General features: G+C 40.4%; 1 protein-coding gene across 1 annotated transcript in view; it reads right to left on the minus strand.

Moving 5' to 3' along the window:
• The window catches only part of TMEM132C (transmembrane protein 132C), a 137,459-nt gene extending 123,158 nt beyond the window's left edge, over positions 1-14,301 (minus strand). The window contains exon 1 of the mRNA XM_009867470.1: positions 13,418-14,301. Coding sequence (XP_009865772.1) covers positions 13,418-14,301 — 884 coding nt within the window. The remainder of the gene's footprint in view (positions 1-13,417) is intronic.
• Between the last annotated feature and the right edge of the window lie 1,713 nt (positions 14,302-16,014).

The raw sequence follows: 16,014 nt of genomic DNA on the forward strand, positions 1-16,014 counted from the left end.
TGGCAGCCATCTAGTCGCTCCCTGTGGTGGCCTCAACCAGATATTGCATTGAGGTAAGTCAAGGGCTGGATTTGCAAATAAATCTTGTGCAACAACAGAGGAGAAAAAATTATGCCTAGCATACTTCCTTTTTCCTTCTCTTAAGCCTTTGTTTATTTGCACGGAAGAGTCACAACCCCCCTCAGAAGGATACCACATCTGTTGTGAGTGGGCTCAGTGTTACAGTCTGAAGATGCTGATGAATGTGAGACATGGAAGGATCACCTCTGTGACAAAAGACTGAAGTCTCATCTACTGGCTCTGGGGATGGCATCTTACTCCATGACCTACTACTTTAACCATTACAGAGTCCCACTTGCACCAAGCAAGTTGTATGTATTTATGTAATAAACACGTAACACTATTACAATAAAGGATAAGAGAGAGAACTTGTCTAGAACTAGACTATTATTTTAAAGAAGTCACAGTCCTTCTCACCATTATTATTTTCAAACCTGACCACGTGGAAATTTAATATACAAACACTGGAACTGTGATAAAATTTTGTCCCCTCTCACTACATGCTGAAAAGACATTAATACTCCTGCATAAAACAGCCCAAGTGATATCATATCAAATGCAAGTCTCATATTGTGTTTAATCAGACAAGAGAAATTACAGCTCCAATCCCCATATTTCTCTCTCCAGCCCAAGTTTTTAATCACTTACCCACTCACTTGAGCTGGACATCTCTACCCTACAGCATCTTTGTTACGGATCTTCTCTTTCTAAAGCATTTGAAACCAGCACGAAGACAAAAAATTCCTTCCCCCCGATAAGTATGATTGTGCAAGGTCTTTATTCAGGTGAGCAATCTGTATTCACAGAGCCTGCCTGAAAATTGTTATAACTGTCCACATTAACCTACCTTGACAATGTCAAACATTGACAAGTCACTTTTAATCATAGGTGGCAATTAAGATGTTTAGATCAGGAAAAAAACCACAAATAACAAACAACTGACTATTAATCACAATCGGCTTTATCTATCAGGTCAGGAACACTCATTTACAATCTTACAAGCAACACCTCTAAAGAATGTTTTAAGCCTTAGATAGCATACTAGAAAGATGTAAGAAGCATAAATGGCCAGATGTAAGAATTTCCTAGCAAAACCAATCCAGATTCCAGTCCTTTCCAAAATAGCTATCTGGAATGAATTCCCACACAAGGCTCCCTTCTGCTCTGAATGATGAAGCTCTAAAACAGAAGAAAGACTAGTTTGCCTTTTTGTGTTTCTTTTATTTCCTTTTTACATATACGGAAAAAAGAAATAAAAGCCAAATACACTTATCCACTTTTTACCAGATCCTAAGAATATGCTCAGATTAAGTTAAACTCATTTTGTGTTTCTTTTATTTCCTTTTTACATATACGGAAAAAAGAAATAAAAGCCAAATACACTTATCCACTGAACAAACACTTGCATACATGTGTATTTCAGAGTAGCAACTGCGATTTTTAATACAACTGGCTAATTTTCTTATATTTGTAAACACTCAATTACTGCAATTCTTTGCATTTTCTCTCCTCTTCTTTCATGTTTCTGACTCTGAATCAATTGAGTATTTGGTGAAAAGGCAAATCATAGAGTCGATGTAACTAGCCCGGGGGCCCCTTAAGCACCATTTAAACAATTATCAAAAGTGACATTCCTTATCCATTGAGACTTTTTTTGAGCAGAGAAGGACGCACGGATGTTGAATTGCTCTTGCCATAAATCTGTTAAAATTTCCTCCTTGAATAGCTAGGACTTAAATAAAGACATAATAGAAGTGAACAGCAGTGGGATATGTGGAGGCGGATATAATTACGCAACACAACAGGACAATCATTGCCTTTCTGAACAATCAGAGCTTCCTAGAACAAGAAGTTCTTGATCATTTCCCATTCCCAGGAATTGCTCTTACATCCAGCCGAGATCTAACCATGACTCACTCGCATTTAGCACTATGAGAACAAGGGAGTTGTTGTGGCTCTTTCTACTGAGCCCTCTTACCTAACAGCGTACTGCACAATGCAAGGCAAAGCATCTCCAAAAATGACACCTTCTGGAATTAGCTTTACCAACGTGGAAGAAAGGAGTACTATCCCTAAACCAGAATGATTTAAAACACAGCAAACTATGATTCTTGTACGTTAGAATAACTCTGCAGAAGTAAGTAGGGAGGTATCATCTAAGTCAAATAGGTAAGCAATTAGACCCCCTTCAGCAATATTCACTGCAGTACATAGCAAATGGGCATCTGCAGGATTAAACAGCATCTCATAAAGCATGATCTTGATTTTAGAAGTTAGTGCCCACATTTAGCTTTGGCCACAGCACATACAGCCAAGTGCATGAACAGTCTTTCCGCAGAACTAGGGTTTAGAGCATCAATCCTGCAAACACTTCTATCCATGCAGAGCATTTCTAATGTCATCATTGAGTTTCATTTTAGTGCAAGGTGGTACAGAGTCATTCCCTCATGGGAAATCCCTATAATAATTAATAGAGATGAATCTAAGAGGGTTGTAAAGATGTTTAATGAGGTTCCATCTGAATCGCTCTGAAAGCACATAGAATATAATACAGAACATGCAAGTCTCTTCTTTTAGATAGTTTTAATTATTTTAGGGTTTTTTTTACTCTGAACTGAAAAGATAATTGCTACATTTATCAGATAACTGTGACAGGGAGCAGAGAGAACCCTAGAAAACACTTGTAGAAAGACTTTTTCCACCAGGATTTTTCCTTTCAAGAAGCTTCAGACCTAACAGCTCTCCCCGGTGTGGGGGTGCATAGGGGGTGCTGGGTGTTAGGATTTAAAGCGCATCACCTCCCCAGCTGCAAGGGAGGAACTGGTAACACTTCCTTCTGCATTTGCATCACTCCACACAGGCTTGGAGGAATCGCATTCGGAAGGAAACTGGGTAGCAGAGCCTCGTGGAGGGGACTGAGGCTGCGATGGTTTCATACAGCTTTTCATGAGACATTTGGGGTTTTCTTATGGCAACAAAATAGAATTATTAACACAGGAAAAGAGCTGCTACTCCCATCACTAGTGCTTAGAAAAAGGATAGGAGGTATTTTGAACAACTGCCAAAAGTTCATGGGATCAATTCAACATCAAAATGGAGCTGTTTAAGAGCAAAAACAAAGTTAGCATGCCTCATCTGCTATTAGATCCCATTTCCCTTAAGCACTCACCAACACACAGTCAGGGACTGTTTCCACCCTGAAGTATTTGAACTCTAATTAAACATGGGTAGGAGTAAAAACAGAGTTGAAGTAGCTGACAAAATTACGTGTGTGTTGAAAGGCGAAACCCGTTATATACAAGGGCACTAGACTTTCAGTTTATTGCACTCTACCCACTACGATCATGACATATTTGTACAGCTATGGCATCCATTAGGTGTACATGATGAATAAAAAGAACACATTAGAGTGGGGTTTATGTCAATGTTTACTTTGCGTAAGAAATAAAAACAGCTGTTACCATAGCAATGGACAAAGTACCCATCACCTGAGATGCTACAAAAATTAAAGAATGCAAAATACAGATGACAGCAAAGCCATGCTTTATTAACACAGATAAGACATGTTAACTTCTGAACAACTATTCAGGATTTCTTTAAAGATCTTTCACAAAATATTAAAATTAACCAGCTGTCACCATCTATAACCAGGCAATAAAATCTTCACTCAGCTATGTCAATATTTCTGCCCAGCGCTAATTACAATAGCACTGTCGCAGACAGATAAGAGAAAAATTCTTAGTCAGTACCCTAGAGTCTTGGAAAATTGAGATTGCATGTCATCTTCATGCATTTCCATCCAGACTAGACTGCTGCCTGCAATATCCTTTCTAGGGCTTTGAACTGTGTGATTTAAGATACTAGCACTTCTCTACAAAACTCACTGGGGAATCACTTTGAAGCTCAATGTCACCCAGCTCAGACCCTAATGGACCTAAGTACCAAAGCTGCTGTTACCTCCCTTCAGAGACCTTGTTGTGAAGTTGAGCTCATTAGGTTTGGAATCACCACTTTCACGCATCATCACCACAAGCACAGCGGTACCCACTCGTAAATCAAAATCCAGTGTCAGGGATCCAAGTCACCTACTTGAACGCTGCTGTGGCGTTACCTGCCAGGTTGTGTGACCCTCCTGACAGCTGGCTTGTGTAACACCTCCTGCTCTCTGTTCTTGTATTTGCCCTGAGCATCTCCCTTCAGAGCAGCTCTCTTCTCTTCACAGCGTACTGGGCAGAGAAATGAATTAAAAATTTAACACCATCCTCTTACCTGCTGTGTCTGAAAACAATATTACAACATATGTAAGTGTGCATTGTCCGCTGCCATCATCAACAACCAACAGCAACTAAATACAGACACAAACAAAGGTTTGGTCATTCCCTTCTACTAGAACACTGTAATCAGACTGCTATGGAAGAGAAAAGCAGAAGCCAGTGCTATCATGGCCTCTCATGAATGTCTCAAATCCAGAGGTATATAAAGCAGCCTAAAGCCTGTGGACATTCTCATTACTTTCAACAGGACTAAATTTGGGTGCGTTCCTAAGTGACAGGCTCCCATCATGGGTTGATGTTTCCTTTCCATAGGAAGAACTCCCTGTGCAATCAGGGCTTTTCCTAAGCTAGACATAACCTCGAGCAGAAAAACATTTTTGTTGCTACTGGTGGTATTTCTATAGCCTGCTGAGACCAGGCACACTAAGTGACTCCAGCAATTAGTATCACAGCACCTAATTTTTTTAAAAGCTATAGCAAAGCTGAGAGTTCTGAGTAAGCAGCTATGCAATCCATAGGTAAATTTAGTTTCTTCAAAATAGGATCCACAAATGTCCAATATGCCAAACAAGGAACTCCTTTAGGCTGGTCATTTGTGCCTTAATAATTACCTGTAGGGCTGAGCTGCCCTACTGGTACTCAAGGGGCGAGTCAGAGGCCAACTATGACTCTGCAGTCTAGTATGTCAGGCACTCTTTTACCTGCAAAACCAAGTTGTGATTCATGACTCACAACTATTTCTGTGTTCTGTTTCACGACTAATTGGGGAGGTTGCATAACTGAGCTCTAGACTTTAGTGTCTAAGTACTGCATACTCCCTTTAATGAGCCTGCCTCTCTCGTACAAAGAACTCAGTCTCACAGCATTTTGGAAATCAAGGCTTACATCTTAGAGCCAGCGCTTGTAAGAAAAAGCAAATCTTTCTAAACAGCCTGACAGCTGAGAATGCAGAGGGCTATGTCTGAAATGCTTCCCCTCTATTTTTCTTTTTTCCTTCTTCCTAAGATACGCGCTATTTCTCAAGTCATCTTTTCTCTAGTCTTGCTGATCTAAGCAGCAATATGAAAACATAAAATGATGTTGTTGGAGATGATTAGGCTGTTAGTACAAATTAACCCCCTGGCAGCTTTGTTAATAAAGCCATTTTGTAACACATCAAGAACTAGACAAACAAAAAAAAAAAGATGCTGAATTTTTTTTCAACCCAGCCTCATCTAAACTATGAATTAATCAACTTTTCTGTGCACTGAAAATCTATATAAACACAACTTTCTTTGCAAGAAAGTACTATACACAACAGCACCCATCTCTCTGAAGAGGCAGCACATACAAGTCAGGGTGGAATTTCAAGAAAATACAGAGCACCCCAGTAGGATCCCAAGCAAAACTGACAAAACTTGCACTCAAACACTCAATACCTTATAGGAAAGCTCAGCTTTATGTAGAAATTAACTCTTAAGTGCAGAGCAGCAGCTCCCACCATCCCCATGCCTTCTCTGGAAGCTTTAACTGTAAAGTGCTGTAAGAACATATAAACAATTTAAGTTTTTTGTGTATGTGCTGCCATGAGCAAGGAACAGTTGTCCACCAAAACAGAAACTTCAATCAATCTGACAGTTTCTGTCTTTAATAATGAGCCTCACAAGCACTAATAAAACAATACAAATAAAACCATCAGATTTCACAGTTCTTCTAGGCCAGATACCTACTCATAGATTACTCCTTATGCTTTCATCCTAAATCCTCCCCCTGCAAGCCCTGAGCTACGACTCGCCCATGTCCCTCCCCGTATCACTCCAGCCAGTCACTACTGCTTTTACAGCTTTAACAGATGCAGCAGGTGTTAAAGCCTTGTCACACTATTTTTCTCAGGGGTACTCATTTCCATTCGGACCTACAGGCTCACACACTCTCTTGCTTACAGTGGCCTTGGAACCCAGCAGCTTGTCAGATAATCACACTGAGGATTCCCAGGAGATTCCCTAATGCATCAGATTACAGCCTTTTCCTAACAGCCAGAAAACGTTATCTTGGTTCAACTAAAATCTACTCCCCGTAGTATGAAATTTCCCTCCCTACTGCTGGTTTGGGAGGACTGGGGTTTCTATGGTATGATCTTTTAACAACACACCATTGTTTCTAATTAGGCAAGTAACCAAGGATTTAATTAACTGTTGTAACTGGAGTCACACAAGTGGCTAATAGCCTAAACAGAAATTAAGTAGAGGTGCCTTATCTCTTCTTTTAAGCAGTCTTGCATATGCAGAGGCTTTTGCGAAGGTCAGGCAGAGCAGAAGGTTGCACCTCAGAGCAGCGTCCTGAAACAGAGCGAAGGCGCAGGGCAGCAGCCCTGAGCAACACGTGCTGCAGCTGATTTGGAAAAGAAGCCAGGAATGACTTCACTAGTTCGATGAGACTAAAGGGGAGGAGACAAGAGGGATTTTAACAAGATATCTCAATATGAAGTTTCTGAAGAGTCCTGAAAAGTTTTGGCATTTGCCAAAAATTAACCAAAACGTTCAGCTCTAGCCCTTGGAGCAGCATTGATAGCTAGCAATTCTCTGGCTGACTGCTGACGCAATAATTTTGTTCTCTTCCATTTACAGTCAACCTCTACAATGTCCCCCCCTTCAGTTCCTTCTACTTTTCCAGTAAAGCAACTAGGAAAAGTTTCCAAACACATGAACCTGAAGTACAAAAGTACAAATGTCTTGTATAGTTTACTATATAAAGTTATTATGCAAACTATAAACATAGTTCAGGTTTGTCTACACAGCTGATAGATTTCCTGCCTTAGTCTGTACCTAGAAAAAAGAAGGTGTTACCTGTCACATAACCAGGAAGGCTGACAATCACACAGAGATAGCCCAAGATTTGGCTCAAGGAACTCACAGACTTCAACAGAACACGCCCTTTGGAAATGTCTGCTTTTACAATACAAAGAACATTCCTACAAGTATTATATCACTGGTTTAGGTAAGTCTTGTAAGACTTCTGCATTATAGGAATTGCAGTTTGCAAGTAGCTTATCATGATGTTAAGGGTAATGTTTTCAAAAGGGACGCTATAACTTTTGATTCTCAGCAATGAGTGCTCCATGGACTTCACTACCACTGAACTGCACTGCTCAGATCCTGGAACACATCGGGCCAATCCGAGGTCTCTTCCTGGCTCACTGGCTGCAAAGCTGTGCTCCAGTGACTCAGTCATGATCAATCAGCAAATAGTTTTCAAAAGTAAGGAACCCAGGCTCAGCCTTCTAACAACAAATCCATAGTTTATTCTGGGTACTAAGGAGTACATTGCAGTGGAAACATCAACAAAATGGTCCAAAGGTTTCTAAAGCACCACATTTTTTAAAAGGTTTTTAAAGAACGCCAGGGTAAGAGTGTCTTACTCTCTTTTCTAGGTAGCTTCCATTTCAAGTTAATAATCAGATCCTTTTAAAAAAAACTTTACTAAACCTGACTCACAGCTACCACAGACTCAAGTGAGCTCTCCACTTGTTCTAGTGAGAAGTACGTTTTCTCAGTCTCTGTTTGAAGGACATCCTCACCAGCTTAGCATTTTTGAGAATGAGTCACTTGTTTGGAGGATGCAGCTGCCTCTGGTATGACACCGATGTCCATGAAAAGGGACTGCTAAGGGCTAATGAAATTAAACTAACTGAAGTGTGATACCATTCTCCCAAAATAGCATTAACACATTGTCTTTGTTGAAAAACAACCAAACAAAAAGACTTTTAAAATCACAAATGCTTTTTAAAGTTATATTGGGAAATATTTACCCGTCTGTCATATTCTCCAGTAACTGCCAATTAAGAGTACTTCAATAGACTATGTCCACAGTGCTTACTGATGTAGATTATAAAATACGATAGCACATAATACAAGATGTATGACTAAAGAAAAGTTTTAAGGCACTACAAAAAGAAATCAAGCTTTCAGAGACTTGTTACTTTTCATACTCATTCAACAGGTAAAATAGTGTGTCTGAATTTCTGAAGACAAGATCTTCTCAATTAAAAATGGAATATGAAAAAAAGAGACGACAGAAACAAGTCTGAGGGCTTCAAACTCCTCTCCCTTCAGATGTTGACTGAAGCACTTTTGTGCATTGAAATAACTTTTAAATATTTAAGTAATGCAAAGCTGCACAGGAAATGCAAAATGTATTGTTGCTATTCACATCTGGAAATACACATGTATCCCAAGAGCATCCCACCAAATCATTCTGCCTCTCTTCATTTCATTCTTAGATACATTAGTTTTAAAATATGAAGCAATATTAAAAAAAGCACATCCTTCACTTCACCACTGAAAATCGGCATCCCATTTGCTGTATAAAATGGGTGCTTGGGATATGTCCCAAATTACGAGTTAACACCAAATGTGAAGTCAGCTCTGCTTTGGTCTCATACATTGTGGTTAACTTCAGCTGCAGTTAGTCATTACAATGTCACTCAGGTTTGCAGTGGTGTGAGCCTTCAGAAGTGATAAACCAACCATTAAGCCAGGTGGATTTCAGAGTACAGGTAAGACTAAAATATCAGTATCTAAAATTAAACAGTAATTGTTAGAAAACATTATTATTTTTCTCTCTTTTACGTGCAGCAGGTAGAACAGCTGAGGGCAGTGCCAAGCACAGACGGCTCTCCTCTGCCTGCTTTACTCCCTGGGGAGGCTCAACTAGGTCTTCCATGCAAAATGGCTATTTATGGTCCGGTCACAATCTAGTCTTGGAATTTTTTCTAGCTCTGGCTATTCTGTAGTGCTACTCTACATGTGCATCTTCCTCTGCTGTCAATACTCATTAGGAACTGACATATAAAGCTGCCTCAGCCGAAGAGTTTAATAGCTTTCCTCGCTGCATTTATCCTTTATCCTTCTTCCATTCTGTAGATTTATTATCACCATTAATTATCCATTGTCTTGGGTTGATTTGTTTGCTGGACAAAGGTAATTCAGTAACCCTGTTTACAACTTACATCAATGCAATGAGCTGCACTACAAAATCTTTAATAAGCAGCCTCAGGGAAAAAAAAAGTACCAATGTTTTTTACCTCTTTTCTCTAATCAGGACAGATAACAACTTCATCCTCTTTCCTTTTACTTATCCTGCTCAACACCTTCTGTAAATCAGGTTATCAGCACCTTCTAGAGTGAGTTAGAGATTAGCTGCTGCCCAGCAGAGTAACATAAAACACTTAGCGCTCCCACACCTTTTGCTCTGGCCTTGTGTTGTACAGTGTTCTGCCAGATCAGATGTGACATGTCACGCCACGAAAAACAGACGGAAGGATCCTTTAACAGCGTAATAGCTGGAAAAGCATTTAGAGCTACAGAACAAACACAGCAATGCACACAGGACAGACTTTTCAAAGCTGCCTAATGCATTCAGGTCACCGTCTCCTCAGGACTACAAACAGAAATTGAGTGTCCAGCTTCCTACTTACCTTCAAGTGCCTCAGCGTACACATGTAGCTACGTGTTATTTTCTGAAAGTTAATCTCACAACAGGCAGTTATTTTCAGTATGTTTATGATTTTTCCCCTTATTTGTAGTCTGCTGGGCATGAGGGCATAAAAGCATTCGAGACCAGGGTCTCGCCCTACGGATTTTGCTTTCTAACACAGACAATGCACCCAAAATGATGACTCAGATCAGAATCGTGTGCCTACACAGCAAATGGTGAAGTGATAATCAACCACAGTAGCTCTGTTGAAGCCGGTGGTACTAATTTATAACAGCTCCGAGCAGTACACATAATCTCTATTGCTAGTTTTTTTGCTTTTCTGTCCTATACTGATAGTACTTTTCTTCTGTTCATAGTTTACTCAGCCCCAACGGCTAGAAGTAGGTTTTCCTTACTGAGCAGTCAGCAGTAAATGTAATTTATCTCTCTTTTGGAGGCCCAGAAATCCTTCCTAATGGTAGGAATACAGTGTAATATTTTCTTTCCCCCTTCTCTATTTCTTCAGCTCTTTAATCAATATTTTTTCATTTATATTACTGTGGTTAATTTATGGCAAAGCTGAAAACCCTTCCATCAGAGGAAATCAAAGCTTTCTAGGAACAAGACTGAAATGGGTTTCCCACTCCTGAGAGTGATGCTGACCAACTCTTCACACTTTCTGTGTCGCACAGAAGATAACACAGCAGGACAGGAACAGGCCTGTGAAGGGAACCTGTACCCTACAGCCTATCCATATTGTTGGAACTGCTTTCCCAGTAGCTCTGTGCTGATGAGATGCAAGAAAGGAAGATGTGTGTTTATTCACACAGCGCTCCCACTGCCTTAATGTACTACCACGCATAATTCACTCCGCTCCCCGTCATATTAGTCATTCCCTTTGACTTTACTGGTGTTCTTAGGCTGATAAATTTATAGATACAGTAGCAGGATTCTGAATTAAGACACAATTTAAGAACACACTTTCAATTGCAATGATTTGTGGTTATGAGGTCATTTAGAGCAGTCTACTTTCCTTTTGCCAAAGAAGATTTGTAGCTGTTATTTCCACACACACACCCCCTGCCCCCAAAGCAATGATCACATACTGTTTGCTTCAGCACTGGATGTTGAAATACCTCAATGAATAATATACAAGAAGCAGAAAATAAACAAACCCACTATGCCCGGGGATAACGTGTGGTGCATTTTTCTTTAAGATGATTAAATGTGAATGCATGTCATAGGATGTAGGGATTGCTCTGCTGGGAGTCCACGAGTACCAGAGCATAGAGCCCTCTATCTAACCAGGCAAATGGCCACAGAGAAGGTTAAAGGAGCCCTGAGGCAGAAGCAGCATATGCACTGGCTACTCCCTAGCTTGCCTTTTTTTCTTTTAGGATACAGGCACTTCATAGATTCCTGGGTCAAATTCCATAGTCTTTCACACCTAAGAAGTTTCGCTGAAGACAACAGACCTCTACCACAGAACCAGAAAGCCTAACTTGGTTTATCAGCTTTTCACCAACACTCCTCTGCCCCTAAAACCATGAAAGAAACCTTCCCAGCCAACAGAATCCACCACACGGTTCATGACTCATGGAACAGTCCCACATGACTTTCACCAACGGGTATCAGCTCCTTCCCATTGCAGCGTCAGAAGAACAGTTAAAACTGTTACCTTTTAACATGGAATTACCCTCCTGTACAACTTAAGCAAAGCTTCCATCTGATACCTTAACAACGGCAACTATCAGTATCTTTGGATTGACATGCCTACAAGACCATGTTTTCAAAACCAAGACTGCTTTGGAATATCTCATACTGATTTTCTTGCCTTTGGTGGTAGAGGGAAGGAAGCACACTGAAACAATGCTGATTTTTAGAACGAGTCAGCCCTATACTACAACTCAAGGCAATGACCCCTTGTGCATCCACAACTAAAGCAAGCAAAAGCCATTTAAAAAAAATTTAAAAACCCTTGGTTTCTTCAGCTTCTTATGCTCTTGTGTCTGGTTCAAAGTAATTCTTAAGCAAAAATACAAATCCTCTTTTTGCCAAACTAATGTTTTGAAAAGAGAATATAGCCAGAGCTGTACATTTGTGGTAACCCAGAATAACCAGTATACAAACAAGCGTCAGACTATTTATTTCAAAAAAAATTGGTCACCTGTTCTCAAAACCAAAGCAAATCCATTCTGGCCGTAAGAGCATGTCACGCAGGCAACTACTGACATCCCACATTATCATCTCTACCTACTGTGCCTCTCAGCATGCAAATGATATCCCTGCCTAGGCAGTCAGATTCATCACTGAGCAAAGAAATACATTATCAGATTTCAACAAGCTTGTTTATTTTCAACTCACTTTTCAGGAAAATAAAGACCTTTAAAGGGCGATCCCCACTCCCATCCAGTCAGCAAACATCCAGTTCATTGCCTTTGGATTCCTTCTTTCACCACAGCTATGCCTGTCGTGTGGAGAAGTATTCTATTTCTACTACTTTATGAAAAAGGATTTTCAATAAAAGATAAGCAACAACATCAGGAAAGACTTCTATAATGGAGGTTTCACTCAGTAAACAGGTGTCTGGGAGATTATCTCACCAACTTAACCAAAGCTGCAAACATCAGAACAAATTCTGGGATGACTGAAAGTCCCCTTTTTTAAAATCTGCTTTTTATCTGCCAAGCAGCACTTCCTGTTCTAAAGGCTATTCTCCTCAGTAGTTGTCAACTATGTATTAATCTAATTCATATAAGCCTTAGAAATAAATACTTTCATGTGCAGAATCTTTTGGGAAACTCTGATTCCCTGAGGCTTTAAAGAGCAATTGTTGCTTATCACCGTGGAAATTTCTCTTTAAAGCCTAGTAACAAGAAAAAAAAAGATACATCAAATATTTCAGTGATTAACAAGTCTCCCAGTCTTTGTCATCCTCAAAGGATTTCATCTGATTGGTAGGGAAACTGCTAAAGAAAAAAATAAAAGGAAAGTGATCTGACCCAGTAAAGCAGTTCTTGTGTTCCCAGGTCCTTTATTCACCATTCCCATCCAAAATAACCGCACTCACTTCTAACAGTTCCTTACAGTCAACAGCAATATCAAACATGTCAGACATTATTTTAAAGGGTATATGGTTGGCAAAGACAAAAACTACTTGGGTAGATAGTTAAACCCCTCCCCAGAGAGAGACTGCACTGGGTGGGAGAGGCAAAGCACTGCCAGAGCACTTAAAGAAAAGCAGGCAATTGAAATTTTGCTGTGTTTAAGCTCCATGTCTGTGCAATAAAATCTTTATTTTAAAAGCCCTGTAAAGCAGAAAACTTTTTTGGTGCCTTATTGTCTGTCTTTGTGCAGAAAGGACCCAACTAAAGCAGCGAACTGCTGTGTTCTGTACGTTGTTGCATAATGTGGGCATGTGATAAATGGCATGGCATACATGTTAAAAGCCTCCTGGTGATGTAGGCTTTAAATCCTATTCACAGTGTTCAAGGAGGAAAATAAGGTGTTTCAGGGACTAGGAGCAACCTTCAGAGTGGATAAACTTCAAACTGGTTGAGATCCATCCCATGTCCCCAATACCTTCACGTGCTTCCTCATTAGAAACATACAAAAACGACCTACTGTACCTGAGTATGAACTGATCCACCGTGGAGTTGTTGGCAACTGTGACATAAACATTCACAACCTCTCCTTGTTTGACAGGCTTTGAGGGCAACCAGACAACAACGTTACTGTCCAGCCGCAGCTCCGTTAGCTGAGAAGTCTCCTGGCCTCGGTAGAGGCTGACAGATCCAATCCTCTGTAAGTGGGACATAGTTTCATCCATGCCATCTTTTCCTGGCCGGATAGCATTTCCCTTCCTTATATCCTCAGTGGTGCACTCTCCCTTCTCATCTGGTTGAATAGTATAATAAAGCTCCACAGGGCTCCCTTCAAACTGATCCGGTGGCTTCTTACGGCCCGTGACAACCGTGGAGGGATTAAACCAGCTTGGCAGGAGCTCCAGCTCTGCCACACACAAGCCCAGATCCCCTTTCAGCCTGCAGCTGCCTCTGACCTCCCGCGTCTCTCGGAAGGCAAACACCCGCAGGCAGGGCAGCCGCTCCGTGGTGCTGTAGTCATCCCAGTCCCTGCCCACGATGTAGAAGAGCACCTGCACTTTGGGCTTGCTCAGGTAAATTTTGTTGCTCATTATGTATGCTTGAAGTTTCCAGTTGTAAGTAAACTTGTTGGCAGATCCAAAAAAGTTGGAAGTTAACAGTAGGTCCTGGGGCACGACTTGTTCAACCGAAAAAGGTCCGTAGCTGGCATTTAATATAGGTGGTCTCTTGGCTTTGTATGGGAAGAACGATTCCACCCTGGACTGCAAACTGGAATTTCTCATAAAGTCCTGGTTGGCTTCTTTGAGAAAGAAAGATGTCTCAGCACTGAAGATCCGATAGCTCACAGGTAGGTAGGTTGATAATGAAGAAAATCTCTGATTATTGTCCAACACCACTCGACACTCCATCACTAATAAAAGAAAAGGTGACGTGAGTTAGATCAAATCTGATTATAGGTTCAAAGACACATTTACTTCAACTTTAGCAGAGCTACCTGATAAGTTATGGACAAGCATTATTTCATGAAAAAATATTTACAGTGTAGCTACATGTTTAGATGTAGCTAATTCTTTCCTTCCATTGCATTCACAGAAGAAAAAAAAAAATTGCAGGCTTTAGTGTTACCTTGCATTTATCTATGATAAATATTTTCTCACACAGGTGATGTACAAAGAGTTGTCTTCAGCTCAGTCAATCATTCATACTCCCAGAGGGAGCAGGAGGCAGAAGGTTCACATAGCAGAAGCAATGCTTGTCCCAACAGCCATTTCACATGGCTGAGCTGAACTGCAGCCGTGCTTCGTTAATATATAGTCAAATTATTCAACGAGGATTTTCTAGATTTGCTATCATCTGGCTGAGAATGAACAGGTTACTTGTTACTCCTGTGCTATGCCTCACCTCCCTAACAAAACTTCAAGCAAACTTTGCACACACCAACGCTGTTAAGGACTGCCCGCAAACCAAAGCCAGAGCCTCCCAAAAGCTATTCCGTAAGCAAACAGGGTGTCTTTTAAACCACCCACGTGCTCACTTTATCCACTCTATCTCTGGGCATACCTTTCCCCTCTAAACTTTATTCTGCCCACTTAGAAACTTCCCTCCTATCTTTCCAATCTTTCTGATTAGTTAAAGTACGCAGAAAGCTGTTGGTATGTACGGCAGGACACTGAAGCCCCAAAGGGCTGCTAATCACTACCTCTGCAGGAACACTGGCCAGGAGATCAAAGATTGCTTCTTTTCGACAGCCAAAGACAGCAACTGCTTTTCTAGGACAAGACACAGACACACACACACACACCATTTCACCCTCTTCCTCCATCAAGAAACCTTGCTCTTGTATTACTGTTTCTAATGCTGTGGTCTACTCCTCTATAATTCAATATTGACAGTTACCTCAGCTTGCGAAGTTATTTAACTGCAGATGCACATCACAAGCTAGAAATATTTCAGTAAGTACTAATATATAAGGTGCATGCATTAATATATGCTGGCTGATTTTCAGTTTAACCTGAATATCAGATCTTTTTCAACATAAATGTTGTTTTCCTGTCATACAGATTAACAACACATACAGTCAAAAGATAAAATTTAGTACCTAAATTAGGGTAGACAACAACGGAGAACAGTTAAAATACACATGGATTACACAATACTAAAAAACTCTCTTTCTAACTCACACTGAACAGGTTAACTATAGGAACAGAAGGTAAACAAATGATCATGCATCCACTGCTAAACTACCTTTAGTATTTAAAAGTAGACCTTGTCCTCAGACATATGTCAGTTCCAATATCCTTGGGGAATCCCACCGAAGTCAAGATTTAAGGTTCTGTGTAAGTTCAGCTCTTTAAAGAAGAAAGGTAACCACAAGGGCAATGCATAACACAAAGATTCATCTGAAACTCAGGAACACCTAAAAGCCCTCTAAAAAGCCCTACAGAGACAGATTCTTTTATCAGCTTTCTCACAAAGGTCTGCAGCTTGAGCATTTTTGCAAATAATAGATTCACTGTCCTTCTAGTATGTCTGGCTGTTAGTATGCTAATTATACAGTCAAATTTAATTAAATGTTTTCGAGTAATAAACAATCAATATCTGTCATTACACTAAATGACTAC

The sequence above is a fragment of the Apaloderma vittatum genome, unplaced genomic scaffold, assembly GCF_000703405.1.
Source record: "Apaloderma vittatum isolate BGI_N311 unplaced genomic scaffold, ASM70340v1 scaffold8104, whole genome shotgun sequence".
Taxonomy (NCBI): Eukaryota; Metazoa; Chordata; class Aves; order Trogoniformes; family Trogonidae; genus Apaloderma; species Apaloderma vittatum.